Here is a 27,615-nt window from a genome sequence, read left to right as displayed (position 1 = left end):
CAACCTTAACTGCTAGAGTTACTTTAAAAAAAAATTAAATAAAAGTTAAAATTCTAGAAACTATGGCAGCAAGAAAGAGATGTGCCAGTACACCATACTGATTGAATCAGAACCCTGATGTCATCAAATCAGGAATTCACACATTACTAATTGCTTTACAAATTGAAGTATGAATGTATAACATAGTTGTTCAAAAAAAATGCTGCTAACTTTAGTGGTCAGGGTTGTAACAGCAATCTTTTTGTTTTGCTGTTGAGCTGAAAAGTTACAAAAAGAACAAATATAGATTTTACCAGATGCTTCCACAACTTGCTTGATTGTGATCTGCCTTCAGATACATGTGAGCAGTTCTGTAGGAACCTACAATATATTTCAATTTAGTAGTAGTAAAACTAGATCACCTCTACATCCATTTATAGAGGGTAAAACAAATAATATTGAAAACAGAGGGTAAATATATGTATCTGTATGATTAAGCAGAAGGTGTGGCTTGGGGGAAATAAACTCACGTACACAAACTTGCCCTCACCACCTCCTGTTATAGAATAAGAGATTAAAACTTCGAATCAGTTATGTTCAGCTGACATGCAGACTTGAGAGAACTTTTTCTTACTCCATGCATAAAGCCATATAGATTAAAAGATGAAATTTTATTTTTCATGCTTCAGTTTAATACTTTTCTGTGTCATTTTCATTAAATGACAAATTGAAATGTGACAGGGGAAGGAAAAATAAAAGTTCTTTCAGCTTGGAGATCGACAGTATCATTGCTTTCTTTTTGTGTTAGAGCCATGTTCAAAAAGCCTGACACTTTTACATAAGGTTTATCAGGGTGTCCGAATACTAATATGCATTCACTGTTGCATGTAGATACTGCAGTGATGGCATTACAGAAATCAAATGTTAGATGAAATGTTGATGACTTAGGAACAGTACTTTGCAAGGAAAGTATTTAGGTAGTCAGTTCTGTTTTATTTTGATTGAATGACTCCCTTCTCCAAACGCTATAGACTGTCTTTGATTTTTGGAACATGTGTCTTAACTACTACTCTACCTTTTGATGATTTGTTGAGCTGTGTGAGTGATGATGACATTGAACCTGTACAGTATAGTGTAAGTCCTGTAAGGCTGAGAATTCTTAGTTCCTTAAGAGGAGAATCATTGTTAGTTATGCATATAAACTGTGTATCATAGCAAGTCTAATTGACAGAAATAATTCTATAAATTATATGGGTTTTCATGACAGTTTTTTAACAGTTTTAAACTTTCATTGTAATATATGCTTATGCAGACATCTGAAGAAATAGCTAAATCATTATAATTAAATATCTAAGGAGATTAGTTTTTTCCTTGACTTTTTCAGGTTACATTGCTCCATGGAGTGGCAGGTTTTATTCACTGTGGGACACCGGGTAAGTAGGGATAGAGGACTTGTGCATTATTTGTCCTGTTGAAATATAAAACACACACTTTCCATCCCACCTTCCCATCAATAAAAGCTCATATATAAATTTTCCACAAACTGTTTGGAGAGAGCATTTACATAACCTGTCTTGAAACTGTGACCAATATAGTTCCAAACATTGACATTTTACTGAGTTTTTCCCTTGTTGACAATTGAGAGGGTTTTCCTCAAAATGTTGCCTCTTTTAGATGTTTGTAGATAGTTTTAAAATAGTTGCCACCTACCTATCAAGATTCTAACTTCTGTGGAACTCTTTCTTTGAACCAAAAAAATATTCCCCAACTGAGATTTGAGACACTTGTGTCTATAACATACGGTATCATTAAAAATGTTCCATTAACATTTGGGGACAGATTTTTTTTAAAAATAGGACACCTTTAAGTTATACCTATGCAATATGTACAGACTTAGCAGACTTTGCACAAAACATACATGAATATTTGACAGTTATCTCACACACAGGTTTTTAGCACTCTTGCATATGCATGCTAAATGTATATCCAGTCTGTGTGAATAATTTTGTTTTGAATATCCTAAGATATAGGACCATATTATGTATTGAAAAGGTACCTCAAATTTCTGCTGAATAAAGTCTTAACATTTTAAATTAAAATGTTTACTTTTAAATTTGCTTTTGAATTCTGATTTATATAATTTTGGCAACTTCATCATTTCAAAATAATTTGAACTGAATTTTTTTTAAACAAGGTATGCGAAAATTCACATCCCGATCATTGCCTCTGTGTCTGAGCATCAGCCTACAACATGGGTTTCCTTCTTTTTTGATCTGCATATTCTCGTGTGTACTTTCCCAGCAGGGCTGTGGTTCTGTATCAAAAACATCAATGATGAAAGAGTCTTTGGTAAGAAGATATTCAAAAATTATTTTCTAGAATCTTGTCTTCATCAAAGTTCTGCTTTGTTTGGTGTGCTTTGCATCCCATAATAAAGTTGATATGCATTTTGTATTAGAAGAAGGCTTCAACAACTGTGTTGTTGGATAAAGATACTTTTGTAAAGTTTGCTGTCGCCACGTAGCATTGGACACTATAGCAATTTGATTTACTGGAGCTGATAAAATATTTTCCAAGAGATAGGACTGAAAATATTAAATTTCTTAATATGGTTCAATGTACCAGCCAAAACCAGGGCTTTCAAGGTCCCTTAATTCTGCTCCAGCCCCTTTGATCCAGCATGAAAGAGGCCAGAGTGTGGGGGTGGGGAACCTCATTTTTTAGTTAATACTTAAATCACATAATCCCTTAGTGAATTTCAAAATTTCAAAATTAAGCTAGTGAAGGTCTGGAACAATTTCCATTGCAGATCTCCTTTTCTATAAACAATAAATTATTAACATTTATGACACAGTCCACATGGTTGAAACTGTCCTAGCAACAATGTCTAAATAATAGTTGCTATAACAGTTTCCCTGCCCTGCGTTTTTTCTTGTGAAAAGCACTCTTACTATTATAAAGGTATTCTAGAATGATAACATTGTTCTACTGGGGGATCCTGAGGGGGTTACCTTACAACATTGCTAGCAAAAACATGTTTAAGTGGTTGGAGGTAAGTGCTTGGAATTGAAATGTTGACAACCCCCTGTAAATTTGCAAAATCTTATGGAGTGATTATATATGTCATGACTTACATTCACATCCGTTTTTATGTAATTCCTTACAAATTGTAACCTGATTTTTCTGTTTCAGTAAAATATCCAGTCTAAAGCCATTCTGCTGTATTTTTATCAAATTAAATTACACAATTTTGTTCCTTCTACCAGTTCATTTAGAGCGCATTTTTGGTGAAATACCACAAGCTGTTAATGAATATCAAAACTCGGCTCTAATTCTCACTAAAAGCTGCAAAGTTAGATTTTTAAGAAGCCTTTTGGGGATAAAAGGGATGTATGTAGATGTAATACAGTCTTTGTAAACTATTCAATAAGAGCTTTTTACAATATTTAACAAGATGTGTGCTATAAATGTGCATTATATACCAAGATGCTGTCAACCCCATTTAGGGGATATTATCTTTATTTCTGAGGCTAATTTAATGACATACTAATTTCTTCTGAGAATAGCTGAATGTTATTTTCTAAATGTCATTAATGGACTTCTGTCTCTGCAGTTGCTCTGTATGCAATCAGTGCTGTTTACTTTGCTGGTGTGATGGTTCGTCTGATGTTGACTTTGACTCCAGTGGTCTGTATGCTGTCAGCAATTGCTTTCTCCAATGTGTTTGAGCACTATTTGGGTGATGATATGAAGAGGGAAAATCCACCAATAGAAGACAGCAGTGATGAGGATGACAAAAGAAACCCAGGCAACCTGTATGACAAGGTGAGCAAAAGAGATTCTGAGGCATTGCTGATATATCCTTATGCTCTTTTATACTAAGCATTACAGATTTTTCATTGGCCTTCATAACAAGGGGCAATATAGTCTGAGGTTCAAAGCTTCAATGTCAGAGCTTTGACAGGCTGAATTTCTTCCTCTTAAAGCAAGGATTGCTGCAGTCTGATAAGGCATTATAATAAAATGGATATAGGACCTCGTGGAATTGTCACTTCTTGGATGAGAAGTCGTGTACATGTGTGAAGCATTATTATTAATTTAAACAAGATGCCCTACACACTTTTACTTAAACACACTGACTTCATTCTTAACAGTTTGATAAAACTATCAACCTTGTCTTGAGAGGCACAACAGTGGAAAAAGCAGAAGGCTGATGGTCAGGATAGAGGTGCAGAGGAGCTTGTATCTCCCTGAACTGTGTGTCTTAACTCAGTGTGCAGATGCTGACCTTGAATTCCAAATACACAAATACAGTAAAATTGCATTGCAGGCTTTTTTCCTACTCTAGCTATTTCTGGGAAACACCCTGGAGGTCAGAACATAGCCTATTTTTTGCCCAGTATATTTTACAGCTGTCTATAAACTACTGTTGTAGGTCGGGATCACTGGCATCAAGAAATTCAATATTAACGCTTAGAACAGACACCCAAGTGTAGCCATTTGGGAATCCATGTATTTGGTCCTTCTTCCCAGAAAGGTAGGATTGGAAGTTCATTTTCCTAAAGGATTAGCTGTACAGATTCTATCTTGTTACCCATTTCAGTGTGTATATGAGGACACTAAAGGACATTATGCTTTCAAAGCATACTATCGGTACGCTGGTAACTCTGAATTAAGGGCCGGATTGAAAGCCTATTGAAGTCAATGGAAGGACTCCAATTGACTTCAGTTGGTTTTGGATCAGGGATTGAATCTCCTTTACAGCAAAACTAAATTCTGCAGTCTCACTACTCTTCCCCCTGCCTGCTCGAGAAACTAATTGCAAACTGGCTGCAGCTCAAACCTTACAAGACTACAAACCTGCTTGTTGGTAGAGAAAAACATTTAGAGGAATTAAGTGGGTTGGTGGTACAAGTGTACCATTTATTGATGGCATATGCCTACCTAATACAAGGATAATTTGTAAACTGGGAGTCCTATCAGATCCATCATGGCTCTGATGGAGCAGTGGTAGCCCATAATGCTTGTCCTATCTGCATCTAGCTAGTAGCTGTAATTGCTGCTGTCGTTTATATGGGCTTAGTGATGCTCAGACCTGCCTTTGTTATCTCTGGGTAATGTGCCCTAATTAGGGCTACATTTGAAGCTTCAGCTATGAAGAATGTACGTCTGTTTCCTTGCCAGCACAAATTTGACATGAATTTGCCAAATAGTTTCAGCCAAAAAAAATGTTAGGACTTAGATGCCATTCACCAAATGGCTGTAGGAAGAGAAGGTGGTGGCAGTGGTGAGAGCCACCTTCATAGAAATGTCAGCCTGCTGGTGAAGGCATTCACCTGGGATGTGGGAGACCCAGTTCGTCTTTCCACTGACTTCAATGGTCTTTGAATCCGGCCCTTAGCTCAGAGTTATCAGGGTTCTCATTCAGTCTTTCCTGTTGAAGCTGTTCCACTCTGGATAAATGAAGCCATTGGAGGAGGGCCTTGAACTTGGGCCTCCCACATCTTAGGTGAGCGCCTTACCACCAGACTCTAGAGTCATTCTCACTGTCTTCCCCTGGCATTCATTGTCATTCATAGTGGCAATGCATAGTTCTTTGACCAGAGAAATAGACTGAGAATGACTCTGTAGTTAAGCACCCATTTCTAAACACCTAGTGCTCAGACCCATTTTCCTTACAGGAGTTATTCACCTGGGACAAACTTCAAAAGTGCCTAAGCAATTTAGAAGTCTAAATCCTATTGAAAGTCAGTTTTACCCCGGGAGATTATGTCGCGGTCTAAGGATTAAAGAAAAATGTATTTAGTGTTTTGGCTTCCCTGGAGAGGGTTTCACAAACCAGGAAGTGGCGTGCAGGCTATAACACAATTACAAGCTTGCTGAATTGAAGTCAGAATATTTTATTTGCCATGCAAATGTTTTTGTTTTTTCTAAATAGCAAAAACTTGCCATTATTTTCTCTCAAATACAGTGAAAAATAAAGGATTATATATTTTATGAAAAGATCATCTTCATAAACCTTACATTGCCTTTTTCCTGCTTATGAGGAAGATGGCAGCACATGGCTCCTTGATATTTGTGGCTTTGACTAACTTTGTATTGTAACACAGGAGACTTGGTTATCTTTCCTTTACTGTTTTTTTTTTCTTGCAGCAAATATACCCACTTCTTTCCCTCACCTCACCCTGCCTCAAAAAGATATTTAGGCCTCTTCTTTCCTTTTTTCACATCTAAAACAAACCGGAACACACCAAAGAGGTTCTTGTTTTTCTGAGGCAGAATTCAGAAACCCATGCTATTCTTTGCAGGTTTATAAAGCTAACCAAAATACTGTGCAAAAGGAATATCTCCTACCTAACCTTAACAATGGCAAGCTTTGTTTTTTGTAGCTCTTCTCAACTACAATGGCCTTATTTTCACCTCTTACTTTGCCCTGCACTCAACTGTCACCTCAACAAGGCTCTGAAGCGTTCATCTGATGTGAGCATTTTATGCTATTAAGGAAGATTTTAAATGAAGAATTCATTTTACATGGTACTGGATGTAAAAATCTCCCTGTACATATTCAGATTTGGAGAACTACTTTATTGATCTTTTTATTTACATGATATTGTGAGTTGGCAATGGTGTAGAGAAAGCTATTGGGTCCATTGCCATGGCCAGAAAAACATCTTTTATATCTAAGCTGCTGTAACAGTTCAATTTGTGTTTATTCAGGCAGGTAAAGTGAGGAAACACGTATCTGAACAGGAAAAAACAGAAGAAGGACTGGGTCCCAACATCAAGAGTATTGTTACTATGTTGATGCTGATGTTGTTGATGATGTTTGCTGTCCACTGCACTTGGGTAACTAGCAATGCATACTCCAGTCCTAGTGTTGTTCTGGCTTCATACAATCATGATGGGTAAGAAAGCACTGTATATTTGAAGGCAATTTCTAAAGGCAAATTTAAAAAAAAAAAAAGTTGGTGGGCTCCAGAGATTGGTATCTCGAGTTGTTTTGCCTTCCCTTTCAGCTTCTTCCATTCTATTTCTGTAATCTCAGATCTGACCTAAATAGCCAATTTCTAATTCTGCCCCTCCACCCCCATCCCAACAAAATGGTAAAACTAGTTTTATGCAGTCAGAAGTAAAAACATCAAAATACTTGATTGACTTTTAATTTAAAAACAATTTGTAAGCTAGCTTGTGTTTACAGATAATGTAAAAGATGCACGTAGTTCATCCACGTATAAACTCTGTACGTGAATATACTATTCAAAATACAATTTTGTCACCTCTGCAAAAGTTGTTTGTTTTCTGACTAGCCAGCTGTCATCATGTTAATCAAATCTCTTGAGTGCGTCATCAGCAAACTTACTTTAGAAGAATTATGTGTGTATGCAGATTGTTTTGAGCATTGATTTAGATCTCCACAAAGCAGTAGCCACCTAGTGGTTAAATTGATGCTGACATTAGTTTGAATATAGGCTAAACTGATGCTTCTCTTTCAGCACTCGGAACATCCTGGATGATTTCAGAGAGGCATACTATTGGCTAAGACAAAATACAGATGAACATGCTCGAGTAATGTCTTGGTGGGACTATGGCTATCAGATAGCAGGAATGGCCAATCGGACTACTTTAGTTGATAACAATACCTGGAACAACAGCCACATAGCCCTGGTAAGGAAGGTAGTTTTATGTACTCTGAGGTTAAAAACATCAAAATATCTGGCTGACTTTTACTCTAAAAACAATTTGTAAGTTGTTTACGCATAGCGTGGTTTAAAGAGAATTGCTATAGAATGAGGAATGGAAGGGGCACAGAAAGGTTTGTCATATGTTAAAACTACAGTGTGAAAGATTGCTTTCCAAATTAAAGAATTAGAATGTTTTTAATTCACATACAAAATATCTAAATCTAAACGGTATGATCAAAATATGAAACAGTGGTGCTGATTCAATCTTGCATTACATTGAGGTAAAAAATACATGCTGCAACTAGATTGTCATGGAGCAAAATTATTAGACACTAGAACTGGATAATCTTGAAATCTAATTTGGTAGTTGATTTTTTCCCCCCTTAAATTATCTTTAAATAAAAGATTATTCTGAGAATTAAGACTGCATCAAAATAGGGAAATGTAAATTTGTAGATATCTAAACTTGAAGCCCTCCCACAACATAACTCCTTCTGGCAGTTTTCTGTTCCTCTTCTAGTTCCTAGAGCCTCCTGGCTGCTACATGGATGAGTGGGTTGGTCTCTGCTAATGTAGCCCTCCCTGGACTCTGTTTTTGAATCACTTTCCCCAGTTGTTAGTTCCAGAACTGGTCATCTGCTACTCAGTTTTGCTAAGCAGCATTAAAGTGAAATTGATCTACTTCATCAGTTTCACTGCTGCCTACTAGATTCTGAATAGCTCTGTGAAAATTGACAAGATTCAGATAAGTTTTTACTCAGCTGAAACTTGGAAAAGCTCTGAGCAGCAACAGAATCACTAGAGCTGTCTGTGCAGACTCAGGAAGACAGCATTATATCAGTTACATTTGGTTAATAGTTGGAATTATTTTCTTCAGAATTGCAAGGGATAGGCACAATTTTTATATATATAAATTCCCTACGTCTCAGGTGAGTAGAAATTTTAAGTCCTGTGTATTATAGGTGGAGCTGGTAGCACTGCCTATAATTAAGGTTGCCTGACATTTCCTGTGATAAGACCTTATTTTCATTTGTTTATAACTTTTCCAAACTTTAACTGTTTGGGCTCAGATTTTCCAGGTCAGATGCCATGCATTATGATACAATCTTTAATTACATGATCACATGCTATTTTTTCCCACAGGAACCCTGCTTCATTCACTGCACAGCATATGGACAGATATGAGAATGTATCAGGATTGTGTAGTGAAGGAGGCTGAGGCAGTACTCCACCAGACATTTATTGCAGTAGTTGGTGTGAAGCGAATGAGGCAGGGGATTGCAGGAAAAGGAAGGGTGGTCCTATGGTTATAGAGGTTGCCTGCCACCCTAGATAATTGGATTCTATCCTTGCCCCTACCATAGAGTTCCTGTGTGATGCAGGACAAGTCACTGAATAAACATATTCATAGTTGATCCTAGTTATGTGTTCCTTGTTTTCTGGATGCCCAATGTGAGACAGCTGGGGCCAGACTGGCAGATCCTTTTCAAACTCACTGCTTTCCAAGATATAGTCCCCCATTCTGTAGGTATGGCCTGCATTCCTTGCTCTTATATGTGTAACTTTTGCATTTGACTTTATTAAAACATGTTTTGTTTGAATAGGTCCATCTTACCAAGCGATCCATATCACTTCATATGACTGTCCTGTCTTTATCATTCTTTACCATTCTGCCAGTCTTTGTCATCTACAAATTTTATCAGCAGTGATTTTATATTCACTACAGAGTCTTGATGAAAATGTTGAATAGCATCAGACCTAGTACCAATCCCTGCAGAAGGTGACTAGAACCGCCCCCATTATATGATTCCCCATTGATACATATTTTTGAGATCTGTTAATTTAGCCAGTTCTTAATCTAACGTGTGCTTTGATACTGTGTTGTGCTAATCTTCGGCTGTAATCTCTGTGCTTTAGTTCCCTCCTGTAAAATGGAGATACCACCCAATTTCACAGGGGTGTTTTAAAGACAGATTCATTGTTTGTGAAGAACTCCGATACTATGGGGAGAGCACAATATTAATACCCATGTGGATATTAATCATTCTGTATTCAGTACAGTGTTTGAATGGTTGTGGAGAGAAACGGTAGAGAGAGAGAAAAGGCTTGGATCCACACACTGGATAACTGCCCATTCACTGAACGAAGGGTCCTGTGGGAAAAAATAGTATATGACCATGTAATTAAAGATTGTATCATAATGTATATGCATTAGGAGGCCAAATTTAATGTTGCATGGGTCACCTTAAGTCTGGCATTTCCTAGCTTTTAAGTCGTTGACTTAACAACCTTACCATTCTTTTAATTTTAATTTTTGATGTATTTTAACATAAGGAATTCGCACATAAAACAGTTGCCATAGTAATGTATATCTTAGTGATGTATTGCTATACTTTCATTTACTGTTGAGCTTCCTAAATTTAAAATGGTGCAGGTGTTGACCTTGTAAGTGTATCTTCTCTATATCTCCACTCTGTTGGTTTTTTTTTTTTTTTTTTTTAAACTCTGAAAAAACAACTGTTATATGAGAGATTCTGGCTATGGTTAATGAACTTTATTTTCTTCCCCATATATTACCTTTTGACCTAAAACTTATCTGTAGTGTTTGAACTTGAAGAGCTTATCTTGGTGGTGTGTGTGTTGTTTTGTTTTTTTTAATCTAAATGACTCCACCCTGTAAATCTAATGGGGGAGAACAGAGAGTGAAAAGAAAGAGAGAAACACACACATTCCTACCCCTCTCTGAAACATTTGCCTTTTGGTTATGTAGACACAATGAACTCAATGAAAGTGAAAAATGGAAAATTAAGTTGCGCATTAAAGAATTTGTTGATTTTGAAGTTATCACAACTCTTTTTAAAATATTTTTCATTGTGCACTGGGCCACTCTGCCAAACAGCATCTCCTTTATCTGTTGGCAATTCAAATGTAGTTTGAAGAAGCAGTAGAAAAGCAAAAAAAAGTTGTATAATAACTGTCCTATATACTGTAAAGATCAGTCCAACAGACACTGATTTTTCCCATGAAGAATAATATAATTTTCATAGGGATTGGGTTCTTCAGTTTCCAGATAAATGGAGGAGTAATGGGTTTTCTTTAGACAGAATGAGATGAACAAGGTCTGTGAAGGGTAAATGCATGTGTTTTGGACTAGAGCCTCAGCTTGTGTTAAGTGGTGTAGCTCCATTGACTTCAGTAGAGCTACAGTTATTTACATCAGCTGAGGATCTGGCCCTTTAGCTTGCTGGTAAGCAATTGTACAGATACTAAGATATTTGTGCCTGTAATATTGTAGGTGGGAAAAGCAATGTCATCAAATGAGACAGCAGCATATGAGATCATGAGGAGTCTGGATGTGGATTATGTTTTAATTATTTTTGGAGGTGTGATTGGCTACTCTGGTGATGATATCAACAAGTTCTTGTGGATGGTGAGAATAGCAGAGGGCGAGCATCCCAAAGATATCCGGGTAAGTGGAAATGTAAACAACAAATCTAGGAGTAGTGTGTCCCTGGCAAAATACAGTATTTCTGTTGGATCCATTTTTTGGTACCATATGGCAATATCTTATCTCGAATCCCATTCTTAATTAAAATGTCACTTTTCTGGTGTGACCTTATCACAAGGGGGGAATCTATATGTTTTATTACCATTTTATTTGATAAAATGTGTTAAATCATATGGTTTTTTAGGGTTCTTTCATGTTTGGATGGCAGTGAGTGATAGTCTGCTGTCTTTCAGTATATATGGTCTTGAAGGGTCAGTCATTTTAAAACTTTACATTTTTTAGTATGTTTCATCTATGGAATTGAAAACTGTTACTGAAAGCACAGGATATCTACTGGAATAGCCTGTGTGGGTCACAGTGTGACCATTGAGCTTTGAACTGAATCACCAAAGGGATGTTCTGAACATTTAAATGGTTACTGTTAAGGAGCTGTTTTTTTAGTTTTTATACTACAGTTCCAGGAAGTGAATTTCTACCACACTGAACTATGGGCCAATAGGAGAGTAAAAGGATTTTACTTATATTGTAGGGTAGGGAATATCCACATTTTCTAAATCAAGATGCAAGTTCTGCAGTTGTTGAATATTGCAGGAGAAGACAAGCAACAGTTTTAGTAGACAAAAGAAAATGTTGTAAAGTGAGCAGATGTAAGGGAGCAATCTGCTCAGTTAGTTAAAATTCAAGCACATGTCCAGGGACAGTAACCACAGGCCTTTGCTTGACTTTTTTTTAAATTTATTGTTCTACACAATCAACAATTCCATTTCCTAAATGTTAAAATGTGTGGTTTCAAGTGTGTTGTATATACAACCTATAGTTCATGCTTATATCACAATAGCCATACACCTAGTTATGTTATTCCAGAATAATTAATAGTAGTTCAGGTGCATAAAGCATAAAATACTAATTCTGGTAGATGCCCAACTAAATTATACACCTTATTTGATCAATATATCAGAATATTGGTGTTCTCCAAGAACTGTTTACTATAGAAATACTTGCAAAAACAAGTCATGTACATCTACGTACAATAAATGGATTAGCAAGATCATGTCAGCTAGGGGGTAAATTTGTTCAGTAAAATTGATGGTGCACAACCTCTGTGCCTTAGTTACACAGCTGTTATGCTATAGTTAAGGTTGAGCCTCACTTTCTGTTTAAAGGACAACTTCCCTTATATTTAAAATACAGAAGACAGTTTACACACTTTATCAAATCCCATCAGTGAGAGTCTTGTGGAAGAGGGAATGAGACTTCCTTGTTGGTTTGTTTTTTTAGGAAAGTGACTACTTCACTCCACAGGGAGAGTTCCGCGTAGACAAGGCAGGTTCTCCAACGTTGCTGAACTGCCTCATGTATAAAATGTCCTATTACAGATTTGGAGAAATGCAGGTTAGTGGTATCTGGAACTTTTCCACTTACTTACAATTGTTTTTCAGCTCTTGTCAGTCATCCGTAGTTCGCTTGTTCAATGTCAGCACCAGCCCCCTGTCATTTATCAGTCCCTTATTAAAACCCCTGATATGTGTCTGTCAAGTCCTAGGTACACAGAATCCTGCTATCTCTCTACAGTTATTCTAAATGGCATTGAAAACATTTGCTTGTAGAAAGACCTCTCAGTAGCATCTATTGTGTTTGACACCTATAAACTGTCCGCTAGGACCATGCGGGGTAGAGAGTTGCAGAATTGCTTTTCAGATCCAAATATTTGTTTGGGCTAAAATGAACTCCTACATCAGTTCCCACAACTGGAGAATACAGTTCCCTGGGAGATGAGATCACATCAACTTTGTAAGGATAAGGTTATCACTAGCATCTCTGAAAGTATAAAAATCTGCCATTTGTTAATTTGGTTAATTGAGATTTCTTCTTTGTAATCCAATACTACACAAATGGGCATTGAAGAAAGGTAATGAAGTATGGAATTGAATCACTTCAAATGAAACTTGAATTGCATGAGAATGCAAATGTCTTGGAGAAAAGGTTATGCCATTGCTAAATAGATCCCCCTTTTTATTTAATTTGAATTTGACATAAGGCCAAAAAAACTGTTGTCATCTTGATGTTCATTTTTTTATTGAATGTTAGCGTTCATTCTGCTAGTGAAGTGATGGAAATCAGTGCTATCTTAATCTGCAAAGCTAATGTCATGCTTTTGCAAAAAATTATTACCATGGTATGTAATCTTTAATTTGCTCTAGCAGTACTAGTGCTGTTCTCTAGACTTTATCTTGGACCCTTTGCTGCTGCTTTGTATTCATCTCTGTTTCCTCGGGCAGACCTTTGAAATTAGTTATTCACTGTAAGCAGTAATCTTGCTGAAGAGTTACACTTCAAGTTATTCTTTTTATGCCATAGTTTTTCATTTGTGTGGAACCGTGCTTAAATAAATACTTTCCATAAACAAATAAATGTTCACTTCCCCAGACTTTGACGCTAAGGGTCACATTGGCACCCTACTAAGACCTAAAGGCTTCACCTAATTCTCACAAATGTGTCTGAACTATTTGTTTGTTAGCTGTTTCTCCTCCCACCCATTGGAATGGCATTTAGCATAAATTAAGGTTTACATCTGTGAATAAAGTTTATTCTTAGTTATTCATTCATGCTTTCCTTTTCCATTTTTCCCATCTGCTACTTGCCTTATTTTAAGTCCATAAAACTTTCTATTCTCTTTTTCCTGCTCCCCTTTTTGAGTGCCCTTCCATTTCTGATACACAGCACTAAATTCAATATTCATATAAGTGAGTAGAACTCTGAGATCAGTGGGCCTTATGCCTGTTTAACTTCAGGACTGACTTTGGCATATAGAGCCAACGCAAGGAACTTTGGACATTCATACTCTTCCATGCAGCATTTTCATTGTAAAGAGAGGGTAGAGAGAAAGCATCCATGTTTATAAGGCACCGCAGGCTCTTGCACTTTGGACATTCATGCTCTCCCATCATTGTTCTTGTTTCCTTTCTGAATAAGGAAATAAGACTCACCACTGACACTGGTGACTTGGGTCATATGCAGAAGACATAGTACAAGTATCAGTCATTTGATCAGTTTCCTTTCCAGTTGTCAGAACTAGTTGAGCTCTAGTTTGGCTGACTAAAAAAAGCTGTGGCTTCAAGATTTTCTGAGCAGTAATGACATTGCACAGAAAATATTCTCTTCAGATTCTTTTCCCCATTAAAGCAGTTTAGGTCTAGCCCAGGGAATGTGGAGCGCAGCTCAGTTAGCAGTGATGCATTTCATATTTTTTTCCAAACTGATGTGTAACATTAACTTTATAGCTGGATTTTCGGACACCACCAGGATTTGATCGCACACGCAATGCTGAGATCGGCAACAAGGACATTAAATTCAAACATTTGGAGGAAGCCTTTACATCAGAGCATTGGCTTGTAAGAATATACAAAGTGAAAGAACTAAACAACAGAGAGACATTGGACCATAAACCTAGAGTAACCAACATTTTACCAAAACAGAAGTATTTGTCAAAGAAGGTGGGTTCCCAGTGAAGTAACTCAAAAGGGGCAACAACCTGTTTTATTTGTTTTTAACAATAAATCACATAGCTGGTGAGTTATATATTTCCTCTAGCCAGATCTTTTTATGATACGGTTCATTCATATTAGTCTCCAATATCAGACCTGTCTGCTGGTAATAATTGTTAATTTACTGTCTGCTTAACCTGTGAGCATGTGAAGACACAAGGCTAGATTTTTTTTTTTTTTTTTTTTTTTTTTTTTTATATAGACAGTGTTGCTAACTGGCAATAGGCTGTGTCACTGGCTGTTACAAATCTTAAACAGATTCATGTAAATTGAAGTATACTCTCCAAAGTACATCAATCACGTTTCAGTAACTGGCTCACCAAGTAAAAAATAATGTGGAAGTTGCTTTCTGAACCTGTTTGTAAATAGTGATGCCTAGAAGTTTCAAAATAACATTTTTGTATGAAATAAATTAAATCTGAACCTTTTGTTGATGGAACTTAAGTGTCTGGCTTCTTACTCTTTGAAATCATCTCACTTAAAATGTTCCTTTTTTTTAAACACATTTCATATTTTGGTCTTGGTGCATTATTTGTCTATTATAATAGAGTGTTGGGGGGGAGTAGGGTGTTGCAGAGGAAGTGAAAGGAAAAATCTTTCACAGCAGCTGATAGCCCTGTGATATGCAGTGATTTATCCCAAGTAGGAGTCCCAAATCTTGTCAAGTGAACAGTGATAGTACCACTATTAAATTAGTGTGTAACATACAATTATTAAGGATACTTTATGGATACAAAATGTTTGAACAGATTTTATCAGTGTCTGTAAGGTGCTTTGGTGGCACAGTCCAATTAGACTGTAATTAGATTGGTAGAAAGGAATCTGTTTTGAACCATTTCACTTGTAATTGGTAACTTGCCTTTAGAGTTGAAGTCATAATTTAATGCTAAACATGAATATTTTGAATTGGCCTATATTGCCAGGGGGCCTGGAACTTCGTTTTTTTTCAGTTTAAACTTTATAATAAAGTGCCAATTGCAGTTTGCACTCGAACACCTGAAATTCAAGTTGTAGTATTGACATTGTTCTGGTCTGACAGCTTCTGAAGTCCCCTGTTAATAATAAACCTAACCATACTTCTGTCAGCTGTATTCCTTTAAGCTGAGCAACCCATTTGCTCTCAAGCTAAGACAGGATAAAAGTGTGGCCAGACACATGAGACATGTAAATTCTACATACTGTATAAATGTCTCCATTAATTATCAGTGAACCAGCAGGTTGCTAGGGTGCAAATGCAGCCAGGTGTCTTTAGATAGAGCCTTAAAGGATCTTTTGTAACTATATGAGCAGTATCTTCCTGGCCAACCTCCAACTTGCAAAATTATTCTGACCACATGAACCCCTGAAAATTCAACATGCTTAAGCTGTTATGTACTTTGCCTGTGCATGGTTACATAGTTATCAGTAGTAGATGAATTTATATGTATACTTGTCATATCCGTTGGTAAAATGAAAGGTGCACTCTAAATGTTACAATCAATATCTCTGCTTTCCAGCTTCTTAAAGGGATGTAGTTTCTATTTCCCTTTGTCAGTGGCCTGCAGGTGAGCCTGACAAGCAAATTGCATGTAAAATGTGCTGGAGCAGCTGCACTTCGTATTCTGTTCTTTAGGACAAATTAAATACACAATCTGACTGTTTATGGTCTCCCATAGATATAAATACAAACAATGAAAATAACTCTTTACTACATTAGTCCTTACTTAATTTAATGAATCTGCTCAGCCTTAAATTTGGGACATCAAATAGAAAATTAAATAGCCCTCTTTGCTCATTTAATGTCATCTTAGGGCCCTACTCAGGCTCCAAAACTGATTGTGGGGGATAAAAAGGCTAGAACTCCCTTATCCTGTGCATGTTAATTTATTCCTTGAAAGCATACAGATGTTAATAGTTGCTCTAATACAGTACATCAGTAATATAGGACATAAGTTATCATGCTCTGTTTACACTAAACTACAGTTCTGTGAGTGATAGACTTAACCTGGTCATCCTCTCAAGGATGAAAACTCTGTTACCCAATACTCAGTTCTCTGGAAACTTTGCATTTCCAAGTTTGAGACTAACGTTCTCCACTGTTCTATATGTCATTTTTGCTCTTTGTGTCCTTAATCAAGCTGAATTAGAATCTTTGCTCTTATTAGCATCAGCACAGCTCTGGAGAAGGGCTATGCATGAAGGACTTGTGGATCTTGCAACAAATGGCTTTTCATATAACTTTGTGAAAGGGGAGGATGTTGGGTTTTATTAAGATAGTAGCCTGAGGCTAGTCTGTCATATGTTTAACAATTTTAAAATAAAAGGACAATATGAAGTAGTTTAGGCCCACTACCTAAATTTACTTTAAAAAAAAAAAAAAAGTCCAAAGATTGAAGCACAGCATTACAGTGTAAATACTAGAGCATTATAATTAACTAATACAATGTATTCTGTTTTTCTTTTTAGACTGCCAAAAGGAAGCGGGGCTACATTAAGAATAAACTAATTTTAAAGAGAGGCAAGAGACCCAACAGGAAGACAGTTTAAATACACTGTTCTGATTGCTAATATGAAGCAGTTGTCCTTGAGATAACCAGTCTTTGCCTTTAGCTCAAGTCATGTTTCACAGCAACATGAGGGTACAGAACCATCATTGGTCCAGATTCTTGTACAAAATTTTCAGGCAATGTCTGATTTAAAAAATGTTGGCTTATTGAGAACAGCTGTTTTAGATTTGTAATGTGAAGCAAGACAGAGCTGCTGTCCAAGTCTAGCAGCAGATTTTTTTTTCTTGGTACATATTATCCTTCAAATCTGTTGAGAATTTGGACTGATTGCACCAAAGAGCCCTCTAATTTGGTCCTTGGCACATGCATACTTGTCAATTTTTTTTTTTTAAACATATTTCAGCTGAATAAGCAATATGTAATGTAAACTGGAATGGTGAAATCTGTAAAGTGACTAGTTTTTGCAAGCTGTTGATTTTTTTAAAACAATTAAGAGACTATGTACATCTTTGTAATTCAGCTCTTAGAAAACACAGATTACTCTCCCTTTTAGTATTTATTTACATGGGTTCATTAAATGTACTTTTTCTATTGCTGTAAATTTTTTGGTCTGGACTATAAGAGGCAAGCTACATTTTCACAAATGATAACTGGACATATTACAGTACTTGGATGATAAGTTTAAATTGAACAGGCTGCTTTTGTTTAAAAAACAATTGCAGTATTTGCTGCCTTACACAGCACAAATCTTGTATAATGTAGATATAAGGGCTAAATTTGTATCCTTCTGAAAATCTGAAGCAACATTAATGAATGCTACTGAGCACTACAACAGCTGGTGTTTCAGAACTAAAGTTAAACTAATTTTGTGAAATGTTTACATGGTAAAACAAATATACCTTTTTTAAATTTAAAAAAAAAAAGGTTGACAAGTATACAAAATCCCCTTTCTGTGGCTGTTCGGAGAGATAGAGGGTTTATAAACCCCAACCTACCTTTTTTTGTGAGGGCAGGTGAGGGGGTTGTTTGTTTTTTGGAAAGGATTGTGTTTTTTCTCTGCATTTTTATTTAGAGTGCTTAATCAGTTGATGAAACTTCTGCTTTAGTGCTTATTTGCTTTTTTATTTTTTTTTAAAAATGACAATTGTCAAATTAAATGCACTAAAATATAAATGGAGATTGAACATGTTCACTTTCCAGCTATAGGAAACTTTATACAGACTTGAAAAATTTCTTGTTCTTTTAATAAAGTGAAAGAGAGGGTTTTTGCTGTTTATTTTCCTGCCACAGGATGCAACTCATTTTTATATAAGCAAATCTAATTTACACCAGAAGTATTGGTGTAAAATGCAGAATAGTATGTACCTTTCATGAAGAAAATGTAAATTTACAATATTCAGTGAGAATGTTACTGCTGATTTTTCCCAAGGTGTAGAATATTTTTTGATTTATAAACTCCTTTTTGACCTTAATGGTTCTTTTACAGACCAATACTACAGCTGCAACATTTTCACAAAACTAAAAATTCTGGATTTCTGACCCTTTGCCCTTTTGAGATTTCATTTTACTTTGTTGCTTTAAAGCTCAATGCAGACCAGTTGTTAACTATAGGGGAAAATAAAGTTAATTCAAGTTTTGTGTTAAGGTGTCTTGTCATTTTTGCTCTTAAAATTAACTTGAAAAATTGGTGCTTTCTACTAGCATGAATCCTTTGGCCCACTTAAGGAGATTAAAATGTAGGAGTATTACAATTTGATCAAGCTATAAACTACATGTATAAGAGACACTTCCACTAATTTAATCCCTTCAGTGAAGATACAATTCTACATTTGAGATCACAGCATAGCACCAGGTAAAATGGTATAATCCGTGTCTGCATTGAGTTCACCATAGAATGAAGAAGAAAAAATTTGCCCATTATGAAACATAAGGATGTCTGTTCCTTCATATGAAAATTCTCTCCATCATTTTTGCCTCAATCACTAAACTTGCAAAACAAAGTTAAGCTTGGGCCTGCTTTAACAGTGCTCGAAAGCTTTTGTTCTTCCAAAAATATTTAAGTAACCGTACTTGGTCACAAAGACTACTCTAGTTCCCAAAGTGCAAAGTTGGCCTTTGTGGAAGGATTGTCAGAGCTGCTATTACTGCTTCAGTAAAGCCACAGTAATCCCTACTAATTGAACTGTGTTCCTTCCCAAGTTAAGTCTATTCCTAGAAAGTTCACAAAAATGTAGAACCCTCTGTGAATTGCTATTAAAAATGTCTTCAAGGAGCAGCTACTATCTTTCCCCACACATGCATGTTTTTAAGAGACATATAGCTTGAGCTTTACAGTTTGCCATCTGAAAAAAGGAGATCCTATTAAGGCACTGAACTTGAATATCCTGGTTCTGTGCCTAAATCTGATAACTTCCTGAACGACTTTAAGCAAGTCCCAGAGTCTGCTCAGTTTCTTATCCTCATACTGCAATTCGATTGAAAATTAATGAGATGTTCAGCTACTATGGTAATTGTTACAGAAAAAATTATAAATAAAGGAATCTATGCTACGCACCAGCAGCAAGTGAGGAAGTGAGCCAGCTCTATGCTGGTGATAAGGGAAGGGGAAATTACTTACCTGTCATTCTACTTACTTGAAAATACTATATCAGAATTTTTGATTTTCACTTCCCAGCATTGAAAAAGAACAGCAGGCTCACTTATTAAGGAATGTTTACCCTTGAAGGAAGTGGTAGCATAGCTGAATACAAACCATGTCAGCTACCAGCATTTCCATACCACCATGTTGCATATAAATATACTACCTTCTACTCACTTCTTTGAATTGCACCAAAGACCTATTGTGCTGGGGGCTAATTCAAAATGATTAATCACGTCCAAAACTCTGAGGGATGGTAACTAAAAACTGTTGATATCTGCAGAATTACAGGTTTTCTGAAAACCCCACTCAGCACACGTGATAGGGCAACTAGGGAACAGTATGGGTAAAATACTTCATCTGCCTCTAATAGGGAGGTTCTTGCCAGGTACTAGTGTAATGGTGGAGTGATTACACAAACATTTGAAAATCAGTTTGATTTCTTATGCTTACTGAATAACATACTTCAGCTGCTGGTTCTGTGGTTTGACCACAGAGTGTGGAGAGGTGTTCTGTTTGTCAGTCATTGACATGGAAGTCTGCTGTCCTCTAGGTGGAACCTAAATGTCTGCCACCAGGCAAATCTACAAATGTCCACCTTTGAGGCAGCAGAACTCACCATTGTGGCATGCATCAGCAGCACAGGGCATCTGAATCTAATGGCAGACCAGTATATACTGCTATGTGTGTTGCAGATGTAAATTTCCCAGGGTTGAGCCTTTCAAAGCTCCACCTGGCTATTGAGTTATAGATTACCAAGCCTTCAAGGATGGCAGTCCCAGTGGTGAAAATCCAAAGGGGGATTCTAAATGAATCCCAACATCACAGGTCAAGATTCTGGGGCACAGTATCATAATTGCAGCTAGTCACTCCTTGAGCAAAGCCACCTCTACAACAAAGGCGTCATGGGAAGACTGGGCAAAGGGTAGCTGTTACCTGGAGTTAAGAAATGTGCGCTACCCCCTTCAAGACTAGCTAGCTCTGCCTCACCCATCAGTCGCTGGTCCAAAACAACCTTCTTGGGCATGGGTTCTTGGCTCATGCCTTAGGCATGGCTCATAGATAAAAATCTTGCCCAGTTTCAGCTCAATGAGCTTCCTTGGAAATCTGCCAAAACTGGAAAGGCTCTTCCCCTGTAAGTTTTTGCTGTCTTAATGCACTTCCCTAACAAACGTGCATTTAGAATCAGATGAATCCTTTGGCCCATTTGAGTCCGAGTATTATCCACCACCACTTGGCCTGTCCCTACCCAAACAGCTGGAATTGGGAAGAGGGCTTGGAGAACTGGGTCCTAGTGCCAGTCGTACTCCCTTTCTGTTTTCTGTGCTACAGGGAGTGGTGGGGGAAATGTGGGAGGGAGGGTGGAGAAGAAAAGGGGATAAGGGAAGCAGGAGCCTAGCATGGGTTGTCCCTTCAGCAGGGTTACTGAATCCCTGCCATGACAAGTCCTGCACCTGGACTGCCACCCCATCAAGCCCCACTCTCCCAGCACTCAAACCCCCCACTAGGCCTCAACCACTACCTGGATCCCCTGCAGAGTCCCATTACCTCTGCACCTGGAACCACCACCGAGCTCCTGTGCATCCAGATGTCCCACTGAGCCACCGGCACCCAGATTGCCCCACACTTGGATCCTGCTGGGCTGAGCCTGCCTGCCCCCACCTGGTGCACCTGGAGCACAGGGCCCAGCCCTTGCACTATGTCGGGGCAGCCTTACTGCCCAGTCCCTGTACTGGTGGAGGCTTCAGCGTAATCTCCCACCTCAATACAGCCAGTGGCCTGTGCTCCCCCTCGCCATGCTGGAGCCACATTTATTTATTGACAAATAAAATTTGCTTAATTTTAAAATATTGTGTGCAGGATTTTTAATTTTTTGGCACAGAATTCCCTCAGGAGTAAAGTCTTATCTTTTAAAGTTATCAGAACATAAGTGGAATAGATCTTCCCACCAGATTTCTCCAGCTCATCTATGTCACTCCTGCTTGTCCCTGTTGTTCATCCTACATAGACTTGAGTGAATATAGACTGTGATAGCGTCAGTGGCACCAGCTGAGGTCTCAGCTTTGCCAGAATTGTCTAAGAACAGGGCTCAAGACTAGATCTATATAACAAAAGCTCCAAGGGAAATATACATCAGAACCAAGCTTGTCTGTCTGTGGTATGTCCATCTTCAGAACCATAGCAATGAAGCCATGTGCTGAAAAGGGCAGCTGGCTGTGCAATATGTGCTGTTGAGTCGTCTTTGCAGCCAGTTTCTTTTTCTGGTTCTCAGGACAAGGTTGTGGTGTGTGGATTTTCAACAGTGGAAGAATATTTCAAATCTAAACTGTCTTCAGTGAAACTGAAAAAAAATTCATATTAGATTGTGTAAACTCTTCTTTCTCCTCCTCTCCCCTCACATTTTTAATCATACAAAATTTGAGGGACTCTAAATGGTTTAGACCTAAATTTTAAGTGTTGAATTCATATTTTTATTTATTGGAGAAAATGCATCCACTGGTAATAGAAGGGCATGAATCCCATTATCTAGAGCTGCTGTTTGAATGTTATCTATAGGAACTCATCAAGTTTCATGGGAGGAGCAGGAATCGATCATGGCAAGGATCTTTTACAGAAAGATACACTTAGTAATCTAACGAATGAATAAAAGTGATCTTCAGGAAGTTAGATAAACCTTGATAATATCCTTTCTAAGGGTCTCCCAGTTGATCAACATAAGGCATGTTACCACCCCAAAATTAATTAAGACTAATTGTTGGAATCATTGCAAGAATCATCACCAGGGCTTCTCTGCACAGTTCACACCCCATCCTTACCTGCAGTTGGGTGGTGCTGCCCCAGCCACTAGCTGCCACCTCTTCCCCCACATCTAGCAAGTCAGCTGTTTAAAATTAATTTAAAACAATGTTCCCTGTTTGATATCATGCATTCTCAGCAGAAAAACAGGATTTCAATGGAAGCAGATCCCATATGCAATTGAATGTGGTAAAGAAATATTGTACATCTACAGACCTTTGAGCAAATGGTGCCATTTTAACTAATTATTTCAATGGAAAGCGACAGCATCCAAACCACTAGCTGAAAGAATCATTTATTGACAGTGATGTCAGTTTATGTAATTTTAATTCACATAAATTGTGAAAGGAAGGCTAATCAGAAGTGACTGCCAGAGTATTTTAAAATTTTAAACGATAAACTTACATTTTTTGGCTGAACAGTTCTACTTTAAGGAAGAAAAGATTGCATAGGTTCTACATGTGTGCATAAAAAAGGTAGATCTGAAACACATTGAGAGTCACATTACATTTCAAAGTTTACACCGGCTACCCAAAAATTATTCACTTGCAGGTGCAAGACAGACATTGGAATAACCTACAGAATAAGGCTGGTTACTGCTTAATATTCAAAATCTTGTCCTATCATTATGTAATACATAGAATATATATTTTATTTAATCAGAAAAAATAAAGTGAAGACACTTCTTGAATTTATTTTTGAAATCTGTTTTTGATTCAGATATTTCAAACATGAGCACTGTGCTTGCCTCACAGGATTTATTTTAGAAAGCAGACAGTGGTAACGGCATCCGAGGGTTCTTCACAGCATTAAAAAACAATCTAATCGGAGCATAAATGGAATAGTCTCGCCATGCGGTAACAAATAACCATGCAGAGAAGAAACCCTTAATAAATTAGAAGTCCAAAATTAGTTAAAATTCACCTTAAAATAAGAGCTACAGCATCTTCGTAGCATTGATAGTCATACCGTGAATAAGGAAAGGTCCAGTCCTGCACTGCTAACAAACGTTTGAGGTCTCGAATTCCTCTTTGTAATCAACGCATGGCCAAGTTCTTTGGTGTTTGAAAATTAAAGCTACAACTTTGAGGGTGTACTCCAATTATCATCTGTTTAATTCTGCATTTTAGACTGTTCTTCATAATGCAGTCTACATTATAACTTGTTAATGTTTCCAGTTACTTACCAGACTAACCTCTTTAAAACAAGAGTGGCCCCAAGCAATATAAATGAGTTCCTGCAGACCACAAAGTATATGAATTCTCCTGAAGTTACCTGTAAGTTCATCTCTTATCACAGGGGCATCATTTTGACATCATAATTACAGAAAAGCATCCACTATACCTAAAAATAAAGCTTTCCTTACAAACAATATTTCTGTACATTAAAACTGATCCTGTACAGTCTACATTTCTTTAAAATAGGTTTTAAAACATTTAAGAAAAAACCTAGATTTTTATGTGCAGAGAAAAGTATGTACAGACAGATACAATGTGGCTTTAAGAGATGAAGGACACTACAAGCTATTTAATAGAGATCTGAAGCTCATTAGGTTGAAAGATCTATTGAAGGCCAATTCCAAGTTAACAATGAATGGTGCATTCAATTACATATACACCTGAGTACTGTATAACTTTCTGACTTATCTAAGTAACCTTAATATCTACCAAAAATAACTAACATAAAATGCTAGTTTGAGCACATGAACAGATGAGCAATGCGTCAACTAAATCTATTTGTCTAGTATCTACAAGCAGCTGTATTAAGAAAGCAGACAAAAGGCACAAAATTAGCCAGTACTACTGAAAGTTAGGCATTCATGCTACTGTTCGTTAGAAATATAATGGTGTTTATAAGGGTCACTGTAAAAGTAAATTAAGCACTGAGCAGAAGTCAGTTTACTACATTTTTGGCCATTACTTTCTCTTGAAAAATCGATACATCTCACTTTAACTGAAATGCAGCTAAGCGTTAATACACTGTCTATTTTTAGAAGTTCACTTTCTTCATCTCTCAGTGGTTTACTTACAAAGTAAAATCAAGCTATAGATTTTTACATTACAAAACAAATCACTGCCCCCAGTATTATTTTTTAATTTACTAAAGCCCTTATTTCACCATGAAGTAGTAGGTTAGCAAATAATGCCTGGTGTAAAAGTAGCATTTTCTGAGAAAATGTCACAAAGCAATCAGCAGGGCCTAAAAAAAAGAGAAGAACCAAAAATACAGGACTGCTCAAAGCTATAACACAAGACTGATGGGCTGTAAAGCAGGTTCCCCCATTACATCGGCATTCCCTAGCATAACCACTGCCAGTGGTGTTTCACAGAGAGATCCCCTTTCCCACGGTCAAGGGGCTGACAAATGGCCTTGCAAAATATTAAGCATCTCTTTGGAATACAAACAGAAAAAAAGGAGAACAATGGATTAGTACAAACAAGGTTCTTGCAATGGTATTGCTACTTTTTATAAGATGGCAAGAAATGCATGCTTATAAGTGAGTCACAAGGACAGAAAACATGCTCTTAAACCAATATCCCAAATGTATCTTGCTTAGGTCACTTGAAGTGAGCCATTTAACCACCATTTAGACTCTGAATGACTGCCAATGACAAGTCACATTTTATAAGTGCAAAATGTTTTTGGCAAAGTGAAAAATACAAAACCTCAAACTGTACTAATAAAAAAGTATTCTTAATTGCCAACATAGGGCCTGATCCCACAAGCAGACAACACACCGAACTCTCATTGACTTCAATGGAAGTTTTGTGCACATAATGTTTAAAGGATCAGGACCTTAATCATTGTTAGTGCGTGTATAACGTGTTTACACATTGATATATATATATATATATATATCAATCAATCAACACATAGTGTGTGTGTGTGTGTGTGTGTGTGTGTGTGTGTATGTATGTATATATACACACACACAAAATGGCTGTTGAATAAACTTGAGCTTGTAGCTGTTTTGAGATTCATCAATCACAGTATATAGCTTCTTATTTGTATCTTGTTGTAACAAAGCTATTCAATGACACCTGAAGGTTATATACTGCATCGTTTTAATGCCTCTAAGATGGGTTTGTTATGAGACAACAGTGCGTTCTGTCTTGTCAATGGGACTTCCAGAGGGGATTGAAGTATATCCAACCGTCACCCTGTAAGAAAATTAGGGAGATTTTACAAATTTTACCTTTCAATTTTTAAAAAGATATACAACACACTACTAAAATAGATTCAATAGAAGCTAAAGGAATACTGTCAAGATATGGCTGTCTGAAAACCCTGTACCTACTACAATTACAAATAACATGTAAGACTGCTAAAACTAAATGGTTTTAGTGAAAGCCTTTTACACTTTATTTTGTACAACAGACAACACTGCGTGTGTAGAGTGAGTTTCACCCGTGTTGAAAAAGTCCTTATAACTATCAGCAGTGGAAGATAAAAACCTTAAAAATTACTTGACAAGAATGTTTTAGAAAAAATTCTAAGTTGTGCTAGCTCAATGGTGCTCTTATCAAAAACTGGAATTTTCTTAGTTTTTCTATTTTTGAAAAACGTGACAGTAACCATTTAAATATGAAGTTGTTTTGAAAACAAGTATTTTCTTTGTGTTTTATCATATTCTGCATCTGCAAAAGGAAGAGAATATTTTTACCTCAGTTCCATTCCATACAAAGAATTAATCAACGGTGCCAGGAGTATTACTAGACATGGTTCAAAAATATCTTGCTCAAACTTCCACAAAAATCGTAAAAGGGCCTGAATATATTAGATCATATCCTACCCCCAATCTGCAGAACAACGTCCACCACTGATAATGGGGGCTGTAAATGGGAACTACAAGAATAAGGATTACCATTTAGTCTATAGTGTCAAATATTTCAATACACAATTGTTTGTAATATGCTAGAGATCGGGATTTCATTATCCATACCCTTCTGGGTGTAGTTTCCTAACACTTAAAGCCTCTGGATCCAACTATCTAAAAAACTACTGAAGTAGTTTAGATGCATATTTTAAATTTTGTAAACAAAAAAGTCAGTAACAGATAAGATGAAAAAACAGATCAATGTAATATTTTCCTCCACTTCTTTAAAAAAGCTAAACATGTCTTTGCAATTGTGGAAACCCAAACAGCCAGCTTGAGCTAGAGCATCAGAACCAGAAAATGAAGTGACCAATCTAGTTTCATCATCCAAGATGAATAGAGTAAACATCGCATAATTGTTAAAAATATTTACATGTAATAAACTTTAAATGGTATTAGTAACAGTGATTTTCTTCTCAATTGTCTGATTTTTGTCCTCCACTTTCCTTTTTAAAGTAACTGGAGCATCCAGACACTGCTGCTGATAGGGACAGTGAAATCCTAACACCCAGATCTAAAGGGCTTAACTGTTAATTCTTTCTTACTGTCCCCATCATGCAATGTACATGAATAATACCATTGTGTCCAATGGTACTACTCACATAAGAATGTAAAAATGGCCATACCAGTCAAACCAGAAGTCCATCTAGCCCAATATCCTGTCTTCCGACAGTGGCTGGTGCCAGATACTTCAGAGGGAATGAACAGAACAGGGCAATTATTGAGTGATTCATCCCCTATCCTTCAATCCCATCTTCTGGAAGTCAGAGGTTTAGGAAAACCCAGTTCATGGAGTTCCATCCCTTGACTAATAACTAGTACATCTTGACTAATAGCTATTGATGGACCTATCCTCCATTAATGTGTCTAATTTTTTTTAATCCAGTTATACTTTTGACCTTCAGAACATCCCCTGGCAATGAGTTCCACAAGTTGCCTGTGCGTTGTGTGAAGAAGTACTTCATTATGTTTGTTTTAAACCTGCTGCCCATTAATTTCATTCGGTGACCCCTGGTTCTTGTGTTAGATGAAGGAGTAAAGAACACTTCTTTATTCACTTTCACCACACCATTCTTGATTTTACAGACCTCTATCATATCCCCC

At 36.9% G+C, this 27,615-nt stretch overlaps 2 protein-coding genes across 2 annotated transcripts in view; one reads left to right on the top strand and one right to left on the bottom strand.

Moving 5' to 3' along the window:
* STT3B (STT3 oligosaccharyltransferase complex catalytic subunit B) overlaps window positions 1–18,836 on the top strand; it is an 87,267-nt gene extending 68,431 nt beyond the window's left edge. The window contains exons 8-16 of the mRNA XM_065400038.1: window positions 1,364–1,412; window positions 2,174–2,328; window positions 3,593–3,804; window positions 6,697–6,884; window positions 7,473–7,644; window positions 10,957–11,130; window positions 12,448–12,561; window positions 14,451–14,663; window positions 17,160–18,836. Of these exons, the coding sequence (XP_065256110.1) occupies window positions 1,364–1,412; window positions 2,174–2,328; window positions 3,593–3,804; window positions 6,697–6,884; window positions 7,473–7,644; window positions 10,957–11,130; window positions 12,448–12,561; window positions 14,451–14,663; window positions 17,160–17,240 (1,358 nt within the window). The 3' untranslated portion in view covers window positions 17,241–18,836. The remainder of the gene's footprint in view (window positions 1–1,363; window positions 1,413–2,173; window positions 2,329–3,592; window positions 3,805–6,696; window positions 6,885–7,472; window positions 7,645–10,956; window positions 11,131–12,447; window positions 12,562–14,450; window positions 14,664–17,159) is intronic.
* Window positions 18,837–25,750: 6,914 nt separating this feature from the next.
* The window catches only part of OSBPL10 (oxysterol binding protein like 10), a 182,827-nt gene continuing 180,962 nt past the window's right edge, over window positions 25,751–27,615 (bottom strand). Inside the window, exon 12 of the mRNA XM_065400039.1 lies at window positions 25,751–25,795. Within this exon, the coding sequence (XP_065256111.1) occupies window positions 25,751–25,795 (45 nt within the window). The remainder of the gene's footprint in view (window positions 25,796–27,615) is intronic.

The sequence above is a fragment of the Emys orbicularis genome, chromosome 2 (assembly GCF_028017835.1).
Source record: "Emys orbicularis isolate rEmyOrb1 chromosome 2, rEmyOrb1.hap1, whole genome shotgun sequence".
NCBI classification, from domain to species: Eukaryota; Metazoa; Chordata; order Testudines; family Emydidae; genus Emys; species Emys orbicularis.
This window is presented reverse-complemented; position numbering and strand designations above follow the sequence as displayed.